Raw genomic sequence first — 10,178 nt, 5'->3', positions numbered from 1 at the left:
AAAGATCAGGCTGAATTTACAATGGGCCTTAATGGAGACATGTTGAAAGTGTTTGTTTCTTCATGCCCTCAAGAGGCATTTTGTTAAAAAAAATCTTAATTTTTTTTAATTCTTCAACGTTGGAGAGGTTTTCCTACGTTGTTCATGAAAAATTATGTCCAAGGAGTGTAGGGTTTGGGAATTATGGCAGGTTTAAAAAAGAAGAAGAATGAAGGCGAATTTCAAGCTCTGCTGCACTCTAGCAGTGACATCTAAGCCTTAACGAGCTGTGCAATACACACTAATGTTCTAAAAATCTGAAGAAGGCCTCTTTACCAAGCTCCAAACTAAGTTAAATATCTCAAAAAGTGTAAAAGATATCAAAGATCTGAAGAATACGTTTTATAGCTGAAGGTCTTGTGACCGTATTAAAGTTGGAACGAAGTCTCTAGTTGAAAGTATGTGGAAGGAGTAGCATTGGGCGCACGGTGTAGGAAAAGAGGATTTGAAGGTTCCTCCCATTGAGTTACATGTTAAAAAAAGAGTTTAAAAAGCAATATATTTTTGAAAAAGTTGAACGTTTCCCATCATGTGCAGAAAAGGCTGAATATTTTTGATATTTGAATGGTTTCTGTAGCTGAAAGTATGCTGAAGTTTTTCGAAGGCAAAAAATGTACGGAAGAAGTAAGAATAAGAAGATGAAGTTGAAGAATAAAGATTTGAAGAACTATAGTGGAATGTTGTAAACAGCATTCACACTAATTAGCATTGCATTTCCTTTTTAACAAGGAACACAACCTTGAACAATTCCCCAGGAAACTGAATTCCAAGAAACCTATTCTGCAAACTTCTACACTTCCTTTATCAAAAGTAATTTATAAAACAGAAAACCGTCTACAAATGATCAATAACAATTTTTAACTCAATAGAGTACTTCCAGAGCAGAAGTACCCATGTTGAACACTCTCAGATATATATATATATATATACACACCTTGGTGGCGCAAATGTCTCCCCAATTCTCCACTAACAGAAGAAGCCATTTCTCTGGTGAACAAGGACCTCAATGACAAATCTATGCTGTAGCGCGGCACATTAGGAGAAAAATTATACTTTCTTTTTGACTATTCCTTATTCAATTATATGCATAGAAATACTTCGCTTCAGTTTTGGACCTGAGCGACTCTTTGACTGAGCAACTTCACGCATGGTTCTGGTTTAGAGGCCCCCTGAGAGGTTTAGCAGTAGGCCCATTCAGCAATCCCTCCATGGAGAAAACACACCTGGGTATTTGTGATGACATGTTACACAACAAATGTCATTTTGAGCAGATACTTGCTAAGCAGCTGCTGTTAACAGATTTAAATCTTCTGACTTCCGACAACATCTATTAAAACACTCACATGTGTTTTGAATATGATGGACTGGCTGATTATAAAGTTGGTGATACGCCAGCCAGATTAAATACGTTTGTCCAAGTCCTTTTGAAGTAATACATTATTTGTCAGTTTGATTAACAGTGCATTTTGTTCATGGTTTTATTGCCAAAATAAAACAGTTGAAGGGAAATTTGACAGATTCCTTTGAAAGGGAGTCTGACGTGATCCTGGTTTGAGTTATTCTAAAGAGGTCGTCTGGGTTTTGGAGTTAAGCAGGAGTAGCAAAGAAAAAGCAGCGTCCATATTAGTGCAATAAACCTACACCATGCATGTTTGTTCAGATGGCTTTCCTAGTGGTGAAGAGGGAGATCAAATAGGCACATACATTCTCAATTGTCCATACATGTTACTGATGTGGGGCTCGCTCGCTGGATCCTAGAATAACTCAAGTCTATGGTTCCAGTGGGCCTTTGGACCAACATAGACTAAATGCTCCCTCTGCTCCACTGTTTCACAGAGATGATTCAGACCCTCTTAATGGACACCAGACAGATCCACCATCCCAGAGCACAGATTTACACTCTAGTTTGACATTTGGGAGAAGATCAATCCCCTGATCTAAGTCATTAAACCTTTTCTTCATTAAAGAAAATATATAATGTAAAGTCTGATTTATATGAATAATAATAATATATTTTGGCTAGTCTAGATTTAGTAAACTGTTATAACCAGATGACTGAAGGAGGACATTTGAGACTAGACTCAGAAGACAAAGACTAAAAAAATAAATAATAACTGACAAATTAAGAAATACAAATGTGGATGAAAATTACCCTAATGACATTGTAGACTAAACTCCTACAACTATGAGGGATAAAAATGAATAAAATGTTACTCAAACTTATAAGCATTTCTGCCTTAAGAGCAACACTAATACGACCTCTAAAAAATGACTTAGATCTGATCCTGGCTATCTGTTCCAACGTATGCAGTCTTTAAGCTAAGCTAACGTACTCTAGCCTCATTTAGCATACAAGAGAGTGGAATCAATCTTCTCATCTAGTTCTTGGCAAGCAGGCAGATCATGTCGAATAAGCTTTTTCCATCACGTTTCCCTCTAGAAGGCTGTTATACTTGTGTGATCAACGCACTCAAATCCACAGATCCGCTCAACTTGTTTAAAATGCCTGACCACACGAGAGTCTACATATGGACCAACAGATTCTGAATATGACTTCAGCTCAGATATCTCACTTTGGCCTGTAAGAGAATAACATCATACAGGAGGAAGCCTAAGATCTCCTTCTCCTCGTCTGAGTGAGGCGGACAGGGAAAAGTGGAGTCAACACTGATGGCTCACACATGTGGCTGTGAGAAGGCAGCTCAGGCGGTGAATTCAAACAGCGAGGAGGAGGAGGTCTTCTGGCCGAGGGACACAAGGCATGACTGAGTGTGTAAATATGGACAAGGTGTTGATGTAGTGCTGAGCGTGGACGCACAGTCATGCATACATCCTCCTAAGCAAAGCTCTGCATGAGGTTCCTACATTAGAAACATGTGTGGTGGTGTCTAGCTTTGTTTTCATGCCCTGTCTTCCTGCATGGATTGTGTTTACTTAAAAGAAAAAAAGGACAATAGTCTTTCTCTTTTGCTATTGAAAATCCAGACTGTTGAGCCTACAACAATTCATCAGCATATTTTGCAAGGATTTAGATGGATATTTGCTACATATGCTTAGGTTTGGCGTTTGGGCATTCACCAACAGTGAAAAGAGAGGTTGGAGCAAAGCACAACACACAAGGGGACCGGAATGTAAAAATGTACTTGAATTAACTGAAAACACATTGCTTAAGAGGTTGAAGATCCAAGAAAAAACCTAAATACCAAGACTGGACTACACCATGACAAGGTAGCAGGCCCTAAATATATTTTTATTTTACTCTAAACAGGAAGATCATTTACAAAAAGAACATCATAACGTTATGCCAAAGACTTGAAACTAGCGATTTGGGCAACACACTCATGTTTACAATGTCCACTGAGGTAATATACCAAGTTAAAGTAAGGTGCTTTCCTCATAGACCTCTAAACAATCAACCAGACTTCTTTCTGCAACCACCATAGTCGACCCTGCTCCATATCAGCGATTTCAATTTCAAATAACTTTTGAAATTGAGACCCCGTTTCCTGCACCTTATAAACCTTAACTGTCAGAACAAGTGTCCAATTAAGGCAGAAAATAAGATCTAGAGCATCTTTCAATGGGATCACATCAGGCGTGATGCCAAACCGGACCAGGTGCATCAAGTGGATGGACCAACAGCATCTAAGCCCTGTTCTTCAAATGAATCTCAACCACACAGCTCTGTTACTGCATGTTGAACTGTTGTAGTCAACAAACACAACATCAGTGCAGACACACAAACACACCCACAGACTCACATGGTGAAAATAACATCATTGTTGCTGTCGTTATAAAGAGTACAAACCAAATCAGTACATTTTGAGATATGATTGAAGCTCTTTCTAGATCTCTATGGCGAGGCTAAAAGAAACACACAGAACACCCTTAGTCATTTTAATATATTTGTATATATTCATATATTACACATTTAATACAGGCACAATGAGCAATCATAAAGTTGAGACAGAAAGTGGCTGAGATATTGGTAAAAATGTACAATTTAAGAGAATCATTTACACAATAATGCTCTCTTTAAACTCTGTCCAATACAACATAGAAAGAAAGAAAGGATGTGAAAGTGAGGGAAAAAGGAGCCTCTTTACTTTGTTTTGTACTTTTCGTTAGGAGAGCAAGAACCAGCTTGCTAACACTGAACATGAAATCTGTTTACTTGTTGTTCTTTTTATGCATTTGGCTGTTCTGATCAAAACCACAGGTATGCTTTATAAAGGGAACACAGAGCTACACGCTGATGTCTCACTGTACAAATGTCTGGTGCTACGATTGTGGGATTTTGTGTGAACTCATTCGTTTCAAACACCTGGTTAAAGTTCAGAGTGATACCACATTTCAGCACAACAGACTTAAATGGATCTTTCCATCTGCCACTTAAGGATTATTGTTTGCCTCTAGAATATTAATAAAGGCTTGAATCGTGTTCCAGAATTGTACAAAGCTGGTAATGATGTGAAGAATGAAATCAAATAAATGATCATTTGACAAAGGGTGAATCAAGTATGGATATGAGCTTAAAGGACCTGCCATATTGAGCCTTTTCTATGGCTGACGGTTCAAAGGAAGCCTGATGTGAAAAGTTATTTTCTAAAATCCTATCCAAGAGGTCAGTGTTAGAAACCCCTGCCCTAAAAAGTGTCATCAATTTTGAATCACAGCTTCCACGTAACTGACTACATCTACCAGCATTTTAACCAATTAAAGGATCGTTACATGGTTTGGACAATGAAATACATAAAAGTACTCCATCAAGAAGTACAGCAGCCTCTACAGCAACCTTCATTAGTAAAAGACAGAAATGAAGCACGAGAGTCAAACATGGTCATGTTCATCCATCCATCCATTTTCTATACCCGCTTGTGCTGTGTATAGTTAAAAGAGGCTTCTCCCAGCATGCACTGGGTGAAAGACAGGCCAGTAATGTATCACAGGTCAATGGCAGTACTGTGTCACAATATCTAACCACAGTCAACAACACAGGATCACTCAGCGTCAAAACGTTGCGATAAGGCATTTCCATCATTAGTTTGGCCTTATTGTGCTTCTACTCACTTACATTGTGAGAGAGGGTACAAGTCAACAGACGAGTGTTGAATAGAAAACATACAAGCTATAAAACAGTTTGATGATTAAATTCAATCAAATAAGGCCAATATGACTCATTCATTGCTGGAAGGCAGTTGTAAAAAGAGGAGATTTTCCCTTCAACATCCAAATAGTAGAAGTAAAAAAAAAGACTGGCACATTGTTGGTGCTATTCTCATTGACTGTGTTGTAGTATACAAACAAGATGAGAGAAAAGTTAGATTCAGGCACATTTCTCCATTAATAGGGCACCAAAGTTTGATAAAAAAAACACCAGTTTAAAAAAAGGCTGCAAGTTATTTAGGGTAATCTCTCTTGATTCGTTTTTTAAAGCAACTGACATTTGACAATGTTTTACGGTCAAAAAGTATAAAAATGAAGGGCTTAAGAATTGTAAAAATATAAGCCATGACTGAAAGGGGAAACATATAGAATTTAAAAAAGATCCCGCTGATCACAGACCCCACTAGGGGCGATTCAAAGCTACCCACATGTGGGCCAATCATTGACGCACGTTTTTTGCCTTTTGATCCACAGAATAAGAGGAGGCACTGAGGTCAGATTTTTTGCATTTGTTAAAAAGCACTTGTTATTTAAGAGATCAAGCTTGTGCCATAGTGTAAGTGTGTGTTGAAGACAGATTATACCTTCATTGCTTCATTGCACGTGATGAGAAAAAGACAAATCATGGAAAGAGAAAGGTTCAGTAAACAGAACTGATTTGAGCGTTGAGTCAGAGCTGGTCGAGCAGAATAATCAGAGTTAATATTTACAGTTCACAGAAAAGAGGAAAGAGCAGATTATTTTCTTCCACGCAGACATGGTTTTGTTTTATATTCCCTATAGACTCTTGAGAAATGACTATAAGAGGAAGAAGAGCATGTTAAAGATTGTTAGTGCACTTTTTTTTCTGATTTCAAATACAATATAGATTTATATCTAATTCATAAATTGTTTCTGACTATACACAAGTGAGTTGATCAGAAAGCATTATTAGACTTCATATCTACACATTTCCTGAAAGCTCGTCTTCTTTTATTCTTTTTTTTTTTAAACAGTGTTCAATACTCAGTGCTGTTTTATTGTAGTGAGATTCTCGCCTCCCAGGCAAAAGCTCAGATGGATCCAGAGGTTCAGGAAGCCGTTTGTGTCTGACAAGCTTTGGTTTCATGAGTGTTGGGTCACCTCAGCAATCGGCCATATAACGTCCTGCAGAACAGAACAAAGGTTTGAGTTGCTGGAGCATTACATATATGAATATCAGGTAGGTAAGGATGATCCAGCACCACATACCTGTAGCAAACCTCTTCTTGTTGAGAGACAGTCTGTACCCCGCCCCCACCAGCTCCATGTCCGCCCCTGACAGGGTGCTCCCCTCACTCATAAACTGCACTGCTAGGGTGGAGAAGCTCGAGGGTCCGTCTGACAGTTCAAACTTGGCCCTCAGGGACCCGGCACCTGGGGGCAGACACAAATACATTCCCTCACTTACTGTACAGTGTACACCCTCACTTACTGTACACTTACTGTACACCCTCACTTACTATGTACACCCTCACTTACTGTACACTTACTGTACACCCTCACTTACTGTACAGTGTACACCAGGGGTGCCCAACCTTTTTTGAACCAAGAGCTACTTTTAAAGTTGCCAGTCTGCCGAGATCTACCAGTCCAAATAGAGAGACGTAGCCATTACTGATAGCCTACTACCAGGTAAATACACACTTCTACTTGTATAAAACTGACCTTTGTACGATTAATACTTCATAAAATACTGCAGATCCTTTATCTTACCTCTTTCTAATCTACACACATACAAGTATTTAACTGAAGCTACACAACAGTGTTGTTGATACAGAGTTGGAGTTTATTCACACGTCACATACTACAGTGGGTAATGTTTTCAAGAAACATTGAACAGTGCTGCCACATATGACACAGGAAAACAAGAAAAGACTCTGAACCCATTCTTTGCCATTATATAAAAATAGTGTTGCTACAAAAGTATAAATGAGGCTTACTAATAAGACAACTCAGATCTGAAGCTACACAGGAATCTGCTGCCAAAGTGCAATAAAAAAGACCAAATTAATAGAATCAAACCCTTTTTTTGTTGCATTTTAGTAGATTATAAAAATAAATGCCTTTAAAATAGGATGCAAGCAACACTAGTTTCTTAACCTGAATTGGTAATAGACTATAATCAATTTAAGTTTGCATTCTTATACCATTTTGTACAATAATTATATTGAATAAGTTCAAACAAACGGTATCCAACTTGAGTTTTTATTATATCAAAAACCTGTTGAAATGCTGCTGTTATTTTTACTGTCCCCCAAAAGCACGTCGGCAGCCTCCAGGAATGCTTCTTTCACAACTTCGCCGTCTTTGAAAGACTTCATGTGTTTGGCAAGAACGTGACTGACACGATAAGATTCTATGGTAGCAGCCTTGCTCTTGTTGTTGGGCCTGGTGAAAATGGACTGCTGTGCATTTAGCTGTCCTTTCAGGCCCCTCCCCTTTTGGAGCGTAGGGCAGAATTAGGAGGGAATTCCGTCTCGTAGCGTTTGTGCACTGTTTTGAAATGCCGCTCCTAAATTACCCTTCTTCGATAAAGCCACGCTCACATTGCAGATGAGAGACAGATGGACTTTGAATTGGAATAGATACACAAATAATCATCCTCCCACTCGGAGTGAAAATTATATATTTTGGGCTTTTTTGCTTCTGCCATAAATGTGGTCTTGTGTGTGTGGACTGTCACTCCTGTTGACACGGACAACGTCAGCGAAATAGTGCCCACTGCCCACCAGCCACACCCCCACACATGGGGTCACGCCGGCCAATCACAAAGCTTTGGTGCGTTCAAGTGCATTATTCTGGCACGGGAAGATTATGTTATTGGACATTAACGATAAAACAGAATATTGTTGTTCTATTTTTAGACACATCTCGCGATCGACTGGGAATCTCCCCGCGATCGACCGTTCGATCGCGATCGACTGGTTGGGCACCCCTGGTGTACACCCTCACTTACTGTACACTTACTGTACACCCTCACTTACTGTACAGTGTACACTCTCACTTACTGTACACCCTCACTTACTGTACAGTGTACACTCTCACTTACTGTACAGTGTACACTCTCACTTACTGTACAGTGTACACTCTCACTTACTGTACACCATCACTTACTGTACAGTGTACACTCTCACTTACTGTACACCCTCACTTACTGTACACCCACACTTACTGTACACCAGGCCTATTCAAATGGCGGCCCGCGGGCCAGATGCGGCCCAGAACCAACTCCCGAGTGGCCCAGCCTCCCATGGCCAAATGTCTACACTAGTACAGACGATGAACGCAACACCCGAGTGGCCCAGCCTCCCGTGGCCAAATTCCTACACTAGTACAGACCATGAACGCAACACTCCGCGTTGCCTAGAAACAACCAAACAACAACGACGCAGCGCATTTTTTGAAAGTAGCCTACATCTAGTGGTCCTATGATAGAGCAACTCTAAAATATGTCTCTCTCAACTCTGAAGCGTAAACTTGACGATGAAAACCGTCAGTTTAACCCTGCCTGGACCGACAAATACTTGTTTATTCAGCCGTCAAATCCAAACGCCAAGCCGATGTGTTTAATTTGCAATCAGTGCGTTGCGGTACTTAAAAATTACAATGTCCGGAGGCACCACAATGACAAACACCCGACTTTCCGAACAAACTTCCCCGAAGGATCTCAGGAGAGGGCGGTAAAAGTGCAGAGTTTGATTTCATGTTACAACCGGAGCTCTACCACGATGGTGCGAACATTCACAGCCCAAGAAAGAGCTACAGCTGCTTCTCTCCGTGTTGCATGGATCTTGGCAAAAAATAAAAGGCCATTCACAGACTCTGAAACCATGAAAGAGTGTATGCTGGCCGTCGTGGATGAAGTGATACATGACGACAAAATTAAAACGTGTGTGACATCTGCTATTAAAAATGTTCCTTTGTCAGACACGTCAAACATCCGTAGGGTTGAAACTCTTGCTACAGATGTGTTTGAAACGCTGTTGGAAGAACTGAAGAAAGCCGATGTCATGTCCATTGCAGTAGATGAGTCCACAGACAAAAGTGATACCGCAATTGTGCATATATGTCCGTTTTTTTGACGGCAAATGCTTCCGAGAGGAATTGCTTGGCTTACTGTCGTTAGAAGGACACACAACTGGCGAGATAGTCTTTGAGAGAATTTCAGCCTTTTTCAAAGACAATGGTCTGGATATGGAGCGTGTGTGCATGCTTGTGACAGATGGGGCTCCATCCATGGCAGGGAAAATAAGTGGTTTAGCAGCACGTTGGTCCGCTGTAGCACCTCGGTTAACATCCTTACACGGCATTGTGCATCAGACGGTGTTGTGCGCAAAACTCGGTGGGGAGCTCAAAACTACAATGAACAATGTGATGGCTACTATTAATTTTATACGCTGCACATCAAGGCTCCAACACCGCTTATTCCGCAAGCTGCTGTCAGAGATGTCAGCTGAGCACTACGACCTGCTTTTGCACAATGATGTCAGGTGGCTGTCCAAAGGCAAAGCACTGGAGCGTTTCTGTGATCTCAGAGAAGAGATTATAACTTTTCTCCGCAGCAGCAAACAAAAGAAGGCAGAAGCAAACTTGCAACGCATACTGGACGACAGCTACATGGCAGATGTCTGCTTTCTGAGTGACATATTCAAACATCTGAATGACCTAAATGTGGGACTGCAAGGCAGAGACAAAACGGTCATTGATCTTGTGGAGCAGATGCGCGCATTCCAAGTCAAGCTGGACCTTTTCGCTACCGACTTGAGCACGGGTCGGATGCTGCATTTTCCGACGCTCCACAAACACATCACATCCCGGCACAAATCACGGATATGATGACAGATTTCATTGCGAGGTTGAAAGAGAACTTTGCCGGTCGGTTGGATGGACTTGCTCTGCCCACAGAGGTGATGGGCTTTGTCAGAGACCCCTTCACTGTTGCAATAGAGGGG

The 10,178-nt window shown here is 40.6% G+C and overlaps 1 protein-coding gene across 7 annotated transcripts in view; it reads right to left on the bottom strand.

The window, feature by feature from the left end:
• Window positions 1-3,922: 3,922 nt before the first annotated feature.
• fcho2 (FCH and mu domain containing endocytic adaptor 2) overlaps window positions 3,923-10,178 on the bottom strand; it is a 71,673-nt gene continuing 65,417 nt past the window's right edge. For all 7 annotated transcript variants that reach the window (XM_034238785.1, XM_034238778.1, XM_034238781.1 and 4 more), the window contains 2 exons: window positions 6,436-6,600; window positions 3,923-6,351 (listed from right to left, as the gene is read on the bottom strand). In XM_034238785.1, the coding sequence (XP_034094676.1) occupies window positions 6,329-6,351; window positions 6,436-6,600 (188 nt within the window). In that variant the 3' untranslated portion in view covers window positions 3,923-6,328. The remainder of the gene's footprint in view (window positions 6,352-6,435; window positions 6,601-10,178) is intronic.

This window comes from Gymnodraco acuticeps, unplaced genomic scaffold (assembly GCF_902827175.1).
Source record: "Gymnodraco acuticeps unplaced genomic scaffold, fGymAcu1.1, whole genome shotgun sequence".
NCBI lineage: Eukaryota > Metazoa > Chordata > Actinopteri > Perciformes > Bathydraconidae > Gymnodraco > Gymnodraco acuticeps.
This window is presented reverse-complemented; position numbering and strand designations above follow the sequence as displayed.